This window comes from Anolis sagrei, chromosome 3 (assembly GCF_037176765.1).
Source record: "Anolis sagrei isolate rAnoSag1 chromosome 3, rAnoSag1.mat, whole genome shotgun sequence".
NCBI lineage: Eukaryota > Metazoa > Chordata > Lepidosauria > Squamata > Dactyloidae > Anolis > Anolis sagrei.
In genome coordinates, this window is record NC_090023.1 from 45,586,574 (window position 1) to 45,602,631 (window position 16,058).

The 16,058-nt window shown below is 38.2% G+C and overlaps 1 protein-coding gene across 4 annotated transcripts in view; it reads right to left on the minus strand.

Annotated features, from left to right (window-relative positions):
* CBLB (Cbl proto-oncogene B) overlaps positions 1 to 16,058 on the minus strand; it is a 102,802-nt gene that overhangs the window by 49,334 nt on the left and 37,410 nt on the right. For all 4 annotated transcript variants that reach the window (XM_060770676.2, XM_060770675.2, XM_067466639.1 and 1 more), the window contains exon 4: positions 686 to 832. In XM_060770676.2, coding sequence (XP_060626659.2) covers positions 686 to 832 — 147 coding nt within the window. The remainder of the gene's footprint in view (positions 1 to 685; positions 833 to 16,058) is intronic.

A 16,058-nucleotide genomic window follows, 5' to 3' on the forward strand; every position in this document is an offset into this window, starting at 1 on the left:
CACAGAAAGTATTTAGTGGTGGATCAAGTTGTTAGAGACAATTAGTGAATCCAGTTGAATGACTGTGAGTTTCATGAGATATCTACTGAGTTTCAAGGCTGTGTGGGGATGTCAAACAACATGGAATTCCCATGTTTCACTCTGACACTCAGACTTGTTTTTATTTTACATTTTACAAACATAAATATATTTCAAAATTAAATATAGAAACCAACTGTTTTATGAATTAATAAATAAGACTCATGGTGAGTCCACCCTCTTTCCTGAATTTTGATTTGCTTGCATAATTGCAACAGGTCAGATACTTCAAGAATGCTGTTTTAAGAGGGGGATTGGGAGGTGACAACGAACAAAATTGAGTGTGTGTGTCCCTAGGCCTTTGAGTCTGGGTTCTTAGTATATCCTTCCCCCCAACCCCTTTCAGTTACCAGCCCATGTTTAACAATGACGTCAGTATCCAAAAAAGGATCCTTAGCAACTTCTATTGAGTTGAATATATTGTAACTGATAAAACACGCAAGATGTTTATGAACCATGGCCAGCTATCAATAATCTGAACAATGGGGGGAGGGCTCAGATTTTTATGAAAAATGTTCTTTTAGTAAACATTGTCACTAGCAACACTCATCATTCCCTATACAATCTATATAAATAGGCTAACAATAAAATAATTGCTGATACTTACTTTTCTCCAAAGAACTTTTTCCAGAATTCAGCAGCATCTGCTTTTGTGATACGAAAGTTGTCACCTTGGAACTGACCATTAGGAAAGACTGCCTTGATTTCTGCAAGCATGTGGCTAAAGATGAGTGATAGTTTTGTGAGGTTTCGCCTATCAATAAAATAAAACAGGAGGAGAAACGTTAAGCAAAACTGCACAGAGGAAGTCCCTGGTTTTATATGTGTATCTGAAGGAAAACCAAGAACCTAAAACTAAAAAAAAATTGGAACTGAAGTAAACTACAGGAATTCCCAAAGTTATAACAAGATAGATTGTGCAGATTTATTCTTAAGTTGATTTATATGTAAGTCAGAACAGGTACATTTTTAAGTGTAACTCCAGCAGTGTGTGTGTGTGTGTATACACACACACATACACACACACATATATGAATGCTTTAGATAGGACAGGAAAAGGTTAACACCCTTGTGGTATTTGTTTTGCTACCTGTGTCCCTGTTAAGAAGATTTCACCTCACTTTCTGTCGGTGTGATAATGAGATTTTGAAAAATCTGCCTTGTTGTGGAAACAAAGATAAAACTTCAGTTGAGACACCTTTTCCCCATGATAACCCTTTCAGGAGTGAATTTCTTCCTAGGAGTTGATATCTTTCACTTCCTGTTGTTTTACCGCCGTTTGTAACTATGAGTCATTTATAAGTTGGATGCTTGCAACTCAGGGACCGATTGTACTTTAATATTTATGAGAATTCATTCAAAGCAGTTACAAAATATATCATAATTTTCAGTGAAAAACATTATCTTTTCTTTGACATTTTTGTATTTATGAGCAAAATGAGAAGTCTGGAATACAAGATACCAGAAGCTGCTTGAATTTCACCCCACACTGTTGAAAAGCCATCTATCTTGAACTCAAGGGAGAAGCTCCATGAATATATTTTTAATCACTGTCTCCACCATGATAGGCAGGCTATTAATAACTCCAAATTTTCCCACTGGTTCAGACTGTACAAACTTGACCATGATAGGGCTATCCACCTCACTAGGCTCACATTTCCAAAACTTAGGCAAGCTTTCACAGCCCTTCGTTTTCAAATTATGCCCACGGTGGTGACTGATGGCAGATACATGAGCACCTTCTGGCTCTTCATTTATGTGTTTGCGGGTGCCTGGAAATTGAGGATTTCCCTCACTATTTGTTTTCCTGCCTCTGTACTTTGAGCCAAGAACTAAAATCCTGGGGCTTATTCTTCATCTCCTTCAAACCAACACTGTGTCAGAAAAGATTTTCTATCTCTTGGCTGACACTAACCCTGTAGTTACTTCACAAGGTATCTCTTTTTGCCCTGACAGCACAGAAAATCCAGGCAAGACTAATTTCTGATATTGCAGTCGACTGATTATTTTAACTAATAGTGGCTATTTATGTAGTTTTAAGAATGCTGTATCTATTTGATTTACCTGAATTATGCAGGTGTGAGTCCATACAGTATGTAGTATTTTACAGGTGCATCTCGTCATCGATATATGTTGCATTTCAATGATTTATAGGATTTCTGTTGTGTATTTTATACTGTATTTAATAATTTGGCCTTCATGTATTTATCTATTTGCCTTATATGTGAAAGACCTATGGTCTAAACATTGATTAAACTTGAAACTTGTATTTATGCATATATGCACAAATATATAAACAATGTGACAGAGGAAAGCTGCTTCCTATCCACTTTCTTGACACCATGTATAATTTTATACGACTCTTTTATGCCTCCCTCTATTTTCCTATTTTCAAAGGTTTAAAAGGGCCAGATATTTATAAATAGCAACTTCAAGTTTTCTACATTTTAATTGTGTTTACAATTTCCTTAGATTCCTCCTAAGGGCTCACCACTATATAAGCAAGGAAGGTATTAACTTCTGTTCATTAACTTCATTTCCTGAACTTAAAAAAAGAGTCTACTAAGTAGCAGGAATATAGTTAAATACATGCAAACATACAGAATGCCTTTTTCTTTTTATGCAGCAAGTGGAAGGTTGCTCCTGGAACAGAACTAATAAGAGCGTATGATTGGTCCCCACATATCTGAGACCCCACAAGCCTGCGTCCTCTTTATGCAAATATATATATATATATATATATCCTCTACTTGCTTGGCCAGCCTCAACACAGAACAACAAGCATTCATCTCTTCTAAATACAAATCTTTAAAAGCTAGGAGAAAGACTGTAAAGACAAGCTACCGAAAAGGGGAAATTAGCCTATTTGCAAGGCATATCTTCCAGTTGTTCTAAAAAAATCTATCTACAGTTGGAATGAAGCATCGGTAACTTTTTGGCTAGGAGGTATTTGACAGGCAAATATTCTTAGCCTAGAGTGGGAGTTGCTACTAAGTTCTAAGAGAATGTTTGTGCAGAGAAAGAGAGAGATACCAAACAAAGGAAACCGAACACCCCCAGAGAAAAACTAAAAATGGTATTGCCAAGCTCCCTGCCCAGTTGAATATTCTTTCTTGTCTAAATCAAATACCCTCTTGCCCCAACCTGTTATCCTACCCTCCAAGTTCTTTCCATTCACATTTCCTCTTGTAAGCATGCATTTACACTATAGAATTAATGCTGTTCGACATAACTTTAACTCCACAACTCATTGAATGGAATCCTCAGATTTTTAGTTTGGTGAGGCACTAGCACTCTTTGGCAGATATGGTTAAAAACATTGTAAATCTACAACTTCCAAGATTCCAAAGCACTGTGTCATGGCAATTAAAGTGGCATTGATTCGACAATGTAGATATACTCAAAGTTTCACAATTTTGGTTTCTATAGATTTGAGTAGATGTTGAAGTTTCACAGAAAACTCAGAAGAAAAAATATTATTTTCTAACTGTACAGTCATGTATTCCATATTAACATATTACTTGTTAATCAACATGAATTATTATTATTATTATTATTATTATTATTATTATTAACTTTATTTGTACCCCGCTAGCATCTCCCGGAGGACTCGATGCGGCTTACACAGGCCGAAGCCACAAAACACAATACAATAGAGAATATAACATCACAACAACAAGGCAAAACAATAAGCAAAATAACATAACACCACAATACTAAACAAATCAAACAATAAGCAAAATAACAACAATGGCAGTACATCAGGACATTATTAAAAACTGGTTCGGCCGGCGCACTGGGGTACAAGGGTTAAAAGTGCTGAATGGCAGGAGGCACGTAGGGTTAAAAGTGCGATGTGCAGCGACAGTTTGTTATGCTAAGGTGCTACTAGGACTTGGGGTGGGGATTCCTAGTCTGGGAAGGCACAACGGAACAGCCAAGTTTTTAAGTTCCTTCTGAAAACGGCTAGAGTGGGGGCCTGTCTGAGATCTTTTGGGAGGGCGTTGCTACGAATAACTTCCCTACGAATGGACACAATATGTCACAAGGAATTTGGTGAGAAGGGATTTCTAACAGAAGAAAAAACTTATTTCAAATCAAGACCATCAAAGTCAGTGGTCCAAAAGTAACAGGACTCAAACAAACTGCATCACAAAGCAACTGTGGTTATGTTAAAACGACAACAAGCCAAACTCCCAATATCAGCATGAGTCGGTATAGCACCAGGAGATGCAGAGCTAATCTTAAGAAATGGGGATACAAAGTGGTCTACGACATGCGAGTGAGGAGAAGAACAAACAACAGACCACTTACTACAATGCAGTCTGAGCCCTGCCACATGCACAATGGAGGACCTTCTTGCAGCGACACCAAAGGCACTTGAAGTGGCTAACTTCTGGTCAAAAGAAATTTGGAATAATGCCAAGTTTTTCTATATGTTATAGCTGTATTCTCAATTCACTTATGAAACGATAAATGAAAAATAAAGTATGAGTCAATCATAGCCACATCTGCAATGAAGATCCTTGCATTATACCTAACTGTTGGGATGGATTGCAACCCTTCAGCCTCATACACATTAGTAGGCAACCCATGCAACCTCATTCACTCCTTTGGAAAGGGACAAAGGTATTGGTACTCAGTTCATCAATTTATATAAATAACCATTACTCAAATGGTCTAGCTGCGTGTGATATACCAAGTGGATACCAAGTTATGTTGCTGTTGCACTCTGTTGTTTTGCTTTGAAGTATGGTTTAATAATATTTACTTATGTTGTGAAATTTTTACATCTTTGCTATCTGGCATTTTGGCTTCGAAAACGAATACAGTAAATTAAATGCAAGCAGCATCAGTTTTTTAAGAACTGGACATGTTCATTTCTACAGTATGTCACTATCGGTACTAGATAGCAGATTGATCTAATCTGTCAAGTATATTAAGGAAAAGAGCCTATTTGTTGCTAGATAATCATTGACTTTTTTTAAAAAAATGAAAATAGCGAGAATTCATTTTATACCACAACCAAGTGTTAGATTATATCACTTATGATCTATGAAATCACTGAAGTAATTTTGGGGTAAAATTGCTCCTCACAAAGTGTTTTCTCAAGCAGTTCTATTTAATGTACACAAAACATACACAATCATATTCATTCCTTCATTTGCCAGTATATTTTTGATTGAAAATGAAGCATGCTTATCTCAACAGGTTAGACCAGTAAGATAGGTAACCCCGAAAAGAAGAGAATAATAATTGAATGAAATGTCCTTATATTTACACAGATATGATAGGACAGACAGTGATAAAAGTTAGCAAGCTATTTTCACAAAAATCAGCACACAACAAAGTTTCATAAGCATCTGTGTTATAGAGATGCACACAGTAACTTTAGCAAAATCAATGGATTCCTACACAGAGAAAAATTATGAGGGAGACAACAATAGGTAGATTTTAGTAAAACAATAATTCCAGGGATGGAGTCACATATATGCAAGTTACATATCCACATCTCCAATTGAAATTAATTCTAAAAGGTCACTCTGAAAGTTTTATATAAAGAGGAAAGGCTTAATTAAAGGAAGAGAAGCAACACCAAAACTGGAAAGGAATAAGAATCAATACAGAGAAAGGAAAAATGCTTGCTATACCATTGCTGAAGAAAATAACATATTTGACCTTTAAAGGTTAAAGTGTACTCCTCACAAGCCTGAAAAATTAAGGGACACGTTTTTTAAAAGTATGCTGATTTTACAGGAATTAGGAATTCTAAATTCAAAAATAATCTCAAATTTGCTCCCCCACATAGTTCTTCCACAACTTGGTTTGACACTTCTATGTTGTCAGATGTAACTAAATGAAACTAATATTAAACTTAGTAATCAAATTTGTGAAGGAACTCCGTGTGGTACGTTTTTAAAAGGGCTGTGCAAAGCTTGGGAGGTTGGTTTCGTAATTCTGAGATTTGTATGATTTGTTAATACAAATCTCTGAATTTCTAGCCGAAACAGGAGCCCTTTGAAGCATTATGAAATGAAATGGAAGCCTCCAAAATGTTTTGGAGAGACTAGTAAAAATTTGTTGTTTTTGAGAATTTCAAGCTGTGTTTTTTCAATATAACATACTCTTTTTTCCTACAATTTGAATCCACTGCTCCATGTCCTAGACTACATAGCAGCAGAAAACAAGCTTGTCCTCTCTTCAATGTGACATCCTTTCAAATATTTAAACATGGCTCTTCCTCATGGAGCTTGACTTCCAAACCTTTGATCAAATTGGTCACCCTTCTCAGGACACGTATGAGCTTATCAACATCCTTTTCAAATGTGGATACTGTATTCCAGGTGAACATATAATATTATTTATTTATTTATTTGCTATACTTGTATATCGCCTTTCTCAGCCTTATCAGTAACTTAAGGCTGTTTACAACAAGTCAGTACACATAACAACAAAATAAAAATTAAACATTAAAACAGTATAAAACCACAATAGAAGCAATAAAAACAATAAAAATCAACATCATTATCATATTATATATATAAATATTTTCTGTTTTCAACTAATCAATATGTTTTCAAATTATGTACAGGCAGTCCCCAAGTTACAAACATCCAACTTACAAATGACTCATAGTTGAGAATGGGGGTGAGACAACAGGAAGTGAGAGAAATCTACCCCTCAGAAGGGAAATTCACCCCTGAAAGAGTTATAATTGGGAAAAGAGGCCTCAACTGAAGCTTTATTGACAATCCTTGCTTGCACAACAAGCCAGATTTTTCAAAATCCAATTAACATAGAGACTGAAATATTTTGAACAGGGAAACCGACAGCAAAACAAACACCACGGGCGTGTTAACCTTTCCCTCTGCCAGCGAAAGCTTATATATACATAAACATATAGCTGGAGTTACATTTTTATAGTACCTGTTCCGACTTACATACAAATTTAACTTAAGAACAAATTTACAGAACCTGTCTTGTCCGTAACTTGAGGATTGCCTATAGTAGATATAAGAAAACAAAACTAAGAGACACACTTATCATTTAATCATAATGACATGAAAACAGAAGCATGGCTGACTTTAATATTATATTCAGCAACACATTTGAGAACTAGTTGATCACTTTCCATGTAGTTAAAACACAGCAATGGTTAAATTGTAAAGCAGTTACATTAGTGATTAAGTAATCCAAGAACTGACATACTGGTTTTACCCAAAGGTGTTTGATAGTGTTGATTTAAAAAGATGGATAAAGCAGACACACATCAAAAGAGGAAGAAGAAGAGGATGATCATGCTCCAAGTTCTATTTTGCAGTGGCAATGCTCATTAAACTAACTGAATAGTTATCTGTTTGGTGCTATTTTACCTTGATTAGTAATTAGACCTAAATCCAGTTGCTAGTCCCAACTATACCATACCCACTTAAATCAACTTCTCAGTAACAAGTCAGCATTTATTGCCAATGATTCAGTAAATCTATTCTATTTGAGACTGACTTATTATATTGAGGCTTTGGAACTGAGAATATTATTTTAATACAAAAATGGGTAAATAATGTGGAGTGGTTTTTCCTAGATGTGTCTACGTTCTCGGGATATAGTAAAACCAGCCCCTCCCCCCAAATTCATAGGGCTTGGGGCACAAGACTCCAGGGAAAATTGAATAAAATGCAATATATATATGCTTTTTTAAAAAAGTGAGGGAACACCTATCTAGAAATCTCTAGGTTCTATAGCATGACTCTATGGTTAACACAAATCAAAAAGCAGGTGACATGCAACTATTTTTTCTCACTTAATAATAAAATAAGTTGTTGACATTCTGGTTTGGTGCATAAAGACTCTAAAAAAAATTGGAAATTATTAATGAATAAGAAGCTGATTAAGACAAACCTAAATGTTTTAAGCCATGAGATGTGTAGATTTTGGGATTCAGCTTATTATGGATGAACAGTATTTCCCTTGAAGTAATGTTACAATTGATACACACCCATGACATAATGGCGTATTATCCAGGAACCAGTTCAATACATTTCAAAATGTTTCTGAACACAACTCTTCCCATAGAGAAAAGGGCATTATTGTTCTGGGACATCCCTCCCACAGGGAGAAACAAATCATTTGTAGTTGTTCCCATAGTCTTCTCAAAGAAAATCCAGTTGTGGCATGATGCTTAATGAGTCTGATTCAGGACACCTAGTCCCTTTCTAAGCAGGCTTCCCTTTAAGTATTAAACTAACAAGTCCTGCTTAGGTCTTAGGCCCATGACTTCTCCTTTTCCAAGGCACAGGGCAGGAGACTCCTTCACAGTTCTGGGTATTTTCCTACAAAAGTTCAAGGTGAAAAATGGCTCAGTGTTGGTGATACCTTGGCAGCTATAGCTCTGGTAGTTGATGTGAAGCAGCTGTGGGTCCAGCCATTTAAGCCCACATAAATATATCCTTTATTTGGGTGCCTGAGTAAGTTTTTTGAGCTATTCACCAAGTCCCATCGATTCAGAATATTTCAAAGAGAACCTGGAGTAGGATTAGGCAGGACATAGAGATATGATTTATGCAACAAATCTTGCTGAACTTACAGGCGATCCTCAGTTTCTTGGTCATGCTTTACCTGACCCCTCTCCCTGGTGCCACCTAGAATCCAAGTTCTCAACTTCATGACCAAGGTGCACCCTGCTTATGAAGAAAGCCCTACAACTTCCTATCCTTGGGGCCTATGTGCTAGTTGAGAATGCCTATGTTACTCTCTGTGAAAGCATATCTTTTTAAGCACAGTTACTTCCAGTCAGTCACATCATTGCCTTCTTTCTGTCACTAAGCAGGCAGCTGCCTATGTGGTGCCTCTATGATACTTATGTGGGTCCTGCGCTGACTGGATTTCTATCAGGTTCCCTACTTTACACAGATTATATCTTTTTATTTCAGAAAATGAAAAAAATAATCTGAATCTTTCAGTAGCTTATCTACAGAAATATCATTTGTGGGAAGACGTAAGCAGCATCATTAAGGAAATTTCTTATGTACTTTAGTTCATCTCCCTTGAAACTTCATGATATGATCTCTCAAATTTGTTTTTTTCTAAAGCAAAATGAAGTGAGGAAAGAAAAAGCTGAATTTATCACATTCAAGGGCAAGTATCATGGAACAATGTTGTAACCACCTACAGCGGTTGAAAGTAAGGCTTCCCCAAAGGTCAAAGATGAGTCATGACAGCATTATTTTTCTAAAGCAGACATGCTCAGTAGTTTGGGGTGTTCTTTTAAAAAAAAGAAATTTGAAGCTACATGTTTCATCTTAACTTTTATAGAAAGCAATTGAAGGTAATTTTTAATTAAATATATCTCACTTCTCTCCAAATTCCTGTATACATATCAGGGAAGCAACTGAAGGTTATCACCATTTATTGATTTATTTCCTCTCTTCAGAACTGCTGCTTCCAAGATTACTGAGAACACGTAAAAACCATAAGAAATTAAGCAACTTAGTTTTTCTTTCTATCTAGGATCCTGCTGTTAGCCCCAGCTTCTGCCAACCTAGCAGTTCAAAAACTGCTTGAGTAGATCAATAGGTCCCTTCATGTTGAGGGAGCATTCTGAGACATGACAAAGAACAGCAATTAAACAGAGAGTCATATGTCTTTAATTATACAATTCACAGAGAGAGTAGCTGCACACCCTAAGCTGCACTAATATATTTTGAAATAGCTCAACTGTCATCTTATCTTTTCATATGAAAGCTACTAATTCTTGTTATAGTTTCAGCAAATAAGACACTTTTTATCATTCCTCCTTAAAGGAAAACCTCCTGTTGTGACTAGAAAAGCAGCATATAAATAAACTAACATTTTAAGGTTGTCAGCACTGTGCCTACTATGTTCAACTCTAGGCTAAATATATTCAATTCCTTTAGTTTCCTTGCATTCTTCACAATATTCCATCCAGTGATGAATCTACTAATAATATAGACAAAGATTTATTGTAGCAGACCATTCTTAACCTCTCTTCATGTTCTTGTATCATGAAAAATACATTTTAAAATCCATACTAAACAGTTTCAAAAGAGCAATACAAAAGTTATAAAAACAATTAAATAATAATCGTATTGTAAAAACAGAATTAAAATATAGCAAATACAACATCTTTAATATCCACACATGTGTGAACAAGTGTTGCAGTTCAACAACTTGCGACCAATCACAAATCCCCCCATCCTTCCAATTTTACATTATCTGTTCTGGCAACATGAGACCCTCTTATGCCACTTCAATAAACTCAATTCACTAAAGTTTAACCAACCCCTGAAAAGAATGTTTCAGTTGTTAACAAACAGGCGATCAATTCACAAGGGTGTGAACTGACAGCTTCAAGAAGGGGGAAAGAGCACCTCTATCACTCTTTTTTTCACATGAAACATTATTTCAATGCCATGTATAAAACTAGATTATAGACTACAAAAGTAAAGTTTCCTGCCCTTATTTTTTAAAGTGTATACTTTTTATTAAAGAACACAGTTTGAACACTGAAGTTGTTGTACCAGTTATAATTCAAGTCTGGGCACTCTTAAACCTTAAGAAGGGACTAAAACAGTGTCCGTTCCTTCTGTTGGTCTACTTTAAAAATTAATTCACTATCAGCTCGGGTCATTAGTGGCTCTTATTGTGGCTCAATATCTATCAGAAGAACAGATACACACACACACACAGCCAAATTCATGGAATCATACTTGGAAAAGACCACAAGGGTCATCAAGTTCAACCACTTGCCAAGAAGGAACATATCAAAGCCATCTAACCTCTTCTTTAAAACTTCCAGGAAAGGAGACTCCACCATGCACTGAGACTGCATAGTCTACTGCTGAAAAGCTCTTACAGTCAGGAAGTTCTTTCTAATGTTTACATAGACGCTTTTTTCCAGCAATTCCCTTGTTTTGGATAGGCAATCACATAGGTCCCATTTTCAACACTGAAACCCGTTTTTGTTGCTGAAATTTCTTTGTCATTATTAAAAAGCAAACAATTATTCACACAAGTTTTTAAAAAGTCATTTTTAAACATTTGTTAATGTGCCCCTTCTGCTGAACACCAGAATTATCTTTAGTGCTGTGTAAGTGAGTGCTAAAATGAATGCTATGATCTGATGTCCCCAAGAAAATGAAGGGATAGGTTGTACATAAGATATTACTATATCTTTAATTCACAAATTTTAACGGATCAAAGGCTCTGGGCTTTGAAGAGAAAACATCACCATGGCAAAAAATCTTCGAAAGTACAAAGAAGGTAATAACAACGATCTACCAACAATTATTGCTATGGGGTACAGAAAAAGAACAAATAAAACATTGTATGATAAAATGGGCCAGGGACCTAAAGAGAATGGTACTCTTAGAGGAATGGGAGTCATTATGGACCAAAAAGTTGAACTATATGTACGCGTATGATTTCAAAGAAAACATAATGAAGATGTTCCATCAATGGCATATGACCTCGGAGAATATAGCCAAATTTAACAGAAACCTCAGTGACAGATGCTGGAAGTGCGAGAGACACAAAGGGACGTTCATACACACATGGTGGTTCTGCAGGATCGCCCAGGCTTTCTGGAAAGAAATCCATGCCATGTGCCAGACAGTGCTGTCAAAAAAGATTCCATTCAAGCCAGAACGTTTCCTTCTAAGCGTTACAGATGACCATTGGAGCAATAATGAGGAAAAAAATCGTTGTTTATATCACCACCGCAGCACGATTGAGCTACGCAAAAGTATGGAAACAGAAAACAAGACCTCCCAAAGCAGAATGGGTAAAGAAAATATTGGACACAATGAACATGGACAAGTTAACTTTTCTAATATCCAAAATACAAAACAAACCGAGACAGATGACAGACTGGACATCAGTGTGCACATGGTTGAAAGAAAATAAAGTAAAGGTATTAATCTAAGAAAGAAAATGCGAAGAGACAGTAAAAGAGCAAACCAGAAAAATAGACAGGATCCACCTCTTATGAAGCTATAAAGAAATACTATACACTCAAGAAGAAAGGAATTAAACAGAAAAAAACCCCACAGAAGAGGAACGGAAGAAGACGTTCCTCCCCCCCCCCCCCCCCCCCCCGCGGATCCTTCCCCAACCTCTACCTCTTCCCCATCCCCACCCCTCCCCTATACCCCCCATCCCCCAATCTTCTTTTCTTCCCGCCCCCTACCCCCCCCCCCGGTTTTTTTAAGTGTTGTTTATAGAAAATCAACTAATAAAAAATTATTTTAAAAAATTACCGGATCAATATGAGCTACCTGTTAGGGAAAAGTACCCAAAAATAAGCAGAACATCCAAAAACATAAATAGGATACCTATAGTTAAGCAATCAGCTCATAGCAAACATAGTGTCAAGTGCCATGTGATGTGGCTGTAAATACTTTAGAGCTTAGGCAGGCCAAGATGCAGAGTCCAATCTTAAAATTACAAAACGCTTATTTAAAATAATAATAACTGCATTTCTCAATAATAAGAACTGGGTCTGAGATACTCTAACATCCATCTATTCTAGGATTTCAGGAGAGTGAAAAACCACCAATCCCTACATCTCTCTGACACACATGCAGAGAGAGATATCTTCTCTACAAACTGCATTTTGTTTATCCTGAATAATAGGTGTAAATCTAAACACAGAGCACAAGTTAAAGATTAAAACAATGGGTGTATTCAGTGTGATAATTAAATTGGGGTGTATATGGCGTTTGGGAAAACTGTGAAATACTCCCAAGAACACGAAAATGTTAAATAGTCATATATAGCAAGTCATAGAATCATAGAATCAAAGAGTTGGAAGACTGGGCCATCCAGTCCAACCCCCTGCCAAGAAGCAGGAATATTGCATTCAAATCACCCCTGACAAATGGCCCTCCAGCCTCTGCTCAAAAGCTTCCAAAGAAGGAGCCTCCACCACACTCCGGGGCAGAGAGTTCCACTGCTGAACGGCTCTCACAGTCAGGAAGTTCTTCCTAATGTTCAGATGGAATCTCCTCTCTTGTAGTTTGAAGCCATTGTTCCGCGTCCTAGTCTCCAAGGAAGCAGAAAACAAGCTTGCTCCCTCCTCCCTGTGGCTTCCTCTCACATATTTATACATGGCTATCATATCTCCTCTCAGCCTTCTCTTCTTCAGGCTAAACATGCCCAGTTCCCTAAGCCGCTCCTCATAGGGCTTGTTCTCCAGACCCTTGATCATTTTAGTCGCCCTCCTCTGGACACATTCCAGCTTGTCAATATCTCATTTGAATTGTGGTGCCCAGAATTGGACACAATATTCCAGATGTGGTCTAACCAAAGCAGAATAGAGGGGTAGCATTACTTCCTTAGATCTAGACACTATGCTCCTATTGATGCATGCCAAAATCCCATTGGCTTTTTTGCCGCCACATCACCTTGTTGGCTCATGTTTAACTTGTTGTCCACGAGGACTCCAAGATCTTTTTCACACGTACTGCTCTCGAGCCTGGCGTCTCCCATTCTGTATCTTTGCATTTCATTTTTTCTGCCAAAGTGGAGTATCTTGCATTTGTCACTGTTGAACTTCATTTTGTTAGTTTTGGCCCATCTCTCTAATCTGTCAAGATCGTTTTGAATTCTGCTCCTGTCCTCTGGACTATTGGCTATCCCTCTCAATTTGGTGTCGTCTGCAAACTTGATGATCATGCCTTCTAGCCCTTCATCTAAGTCGGTAATAAAGATGTTGAACAGGACCGGGCCTAGGACGGAACCCTGCGGCACTCCACTTGTCACTTCTTTCCAAGATGAAGAGGAAGCATTAGTGAGCACTTTCTGTGTTCGTCCACTTAACCAATTACAGGTCCACCTCACCGTAGTTTTGCCTAGCCCACATTGGACTAGTTTCTTTGCCAGAAGGTCATGGGGGACCTTGTCGAAGGCTTTACTGAAATCCAGGTACGCTACATCCACGGCCTTCCCCGCAGCTACCCAGCTTGCAGCTCTATCGAAGAAAGAGATCAGATTAGTCTGGCATGACTTGTTTTTGATAAATCCATGTTGACTATTAGCGATGACTGCATTTGTTTCTAAGTGTTTGCAGACCGCTTCCTTAACAATCTTTTCCAGAATCTTGCCCGGTATCGACGTGAGGCTGACCGGACGGTAGTTGTTTGGGTCATCCTTTTTTCCCTTCTTGAAGATTGGGACCACATTGGCCCTCCTCCAATCTGCTGGAACTTCTCCCGTTCTCCAAGAACTCTCAAAGATGGTTGCCAATGGTTCCGAAATGACTTCCGCTAGTTCCTTCAATACTCTGGGGTGTAGTTGATCTGGCCCTGGGGACTTGAACTCATTAAGAGAGGCCAGGTATTCCTGGACGACTTCTTTCCCAATTTGGGGTTGGATGTCCTCCAATCCCTCATCCACTCCATCTTGCTGAGGTTGAAGACTCTCTTTTTGTGAGAAGACCGAGGCAAAGAAGGCATTAAGTAGTTCTGCCTTTTCCCTATCCCCTGTCAGCATTGCCCCATCTTCTCCTCGAAGAGGTCCTATCGCCTCCTTGTTTTTCCTTTTTCTACTGACATAAGAATAGAAGCCCTTTTTATTGTTTTTAATGTCCCTGGCAAGTCTGAGCTCTTTTTTTGCTTTAGCCTTGCAGACCTTTTCCCTACAGGTGTTGGCTATTTGTTTGAATTCTTCTTTGGTGATTTCTCCCTTTTTCCACTTCTTGTGCATGTCTCTTTTGTGTCTTAGCACAGTTAGAAGTTCTTTGGACATCCATTCTGGCTTCTTTGCACTTGTCTTATTTTTTCTCTTTGTTGGCACGGTTTGCAATTGCGCCTTGAGTATTTCACTCTTGAGAAATTCCCATCCATCCGTAACTCCCTTGTCTTTTAGTATCTGTGTCCACGGAATGCTGCTCAGCGTTTCCTTCATTTTTTGGAAATCAGCTCTCCTAAAGTCCAAAATGCGGGTTTGACTTGTCTTAGTTTCGGCCTTCCTTTGTACCTCAAATTGCAGGAGCACATGGTCACTTGCCCCTAAGGATCCTACCACTTCGACCGCATCGATCAGGTCCTCCGCATTTGTTAGGATGAGATCAAGAGTAGCCAATCCTCTTGTTGCCTCTTCTACCTTCTGGACCATGAAATTGTCTGCAAGGCAAGCGAGGAATTTGTTGGACCTTGTACTCTTGGCCGAGTTTGTTTTCCAGCAAATATCAGGATAGTTGAAATCGCCCATGACTACTACATCTCTTCTCTGTGCCTGTTTGGTCAACTGTTGGCAGAAGACTTCATCAAGTTCTTCCTCCTGGCTTGGGGGTCTGTAGTAGACGCCTACAACGACATCTTTTTGAGTCCCAGTTCCCTTGATTCTTATCCAGATGATTTCAAGATGGTTTCCCAGATTGTTGTCTTGAATCTCTTCTGCAGCATAAGAGATTTTGACATATAAGGCTACTCTGCCTCCTCTCCCCTTTGTTCGGTTTCTGTGAAAGAGGTTATACCCCTCGATATCTACATTCCAGCGATAGGAGTCATCCCACCAGGTTTCAGTGATCCCTATGATATCATCTTTGTGGTGTTGTGCTAAAAGTTGGAGTTCGTCTTGTTTATTTCCCATGCTCTGTGCATTAGTGTAAAGACATGTGAGCCCCTGAGATCTTCCCTTGAGCTGTTTAATTGGGATTATTGTGCTTTTGGTGCTTGGTCCTTGTTGTGTTTGTGCAGCCCTCCGTTTAGCCTTCTGGCGATTCCCAGACATTATGGGTAAAGTAGTGTTCGCAAGGCTGTTGTCCCCCTCCCCCGGTGGACCTAGTTTAAAGTGCGTCTAATGAGGTTTGCAAGTCTGTGAGCAAAAAGGTGTTTTCCTACTTGTGTGAGATGCACCCCATCCCTTGCCAGTAGGCCATCCTCCTGGAAAAGCAGGCCATGGTCGAGGAAGCCAAAGCGTTCCTCCTGACACCATTTTCTAAGCCAGTCATTGACCTGTAC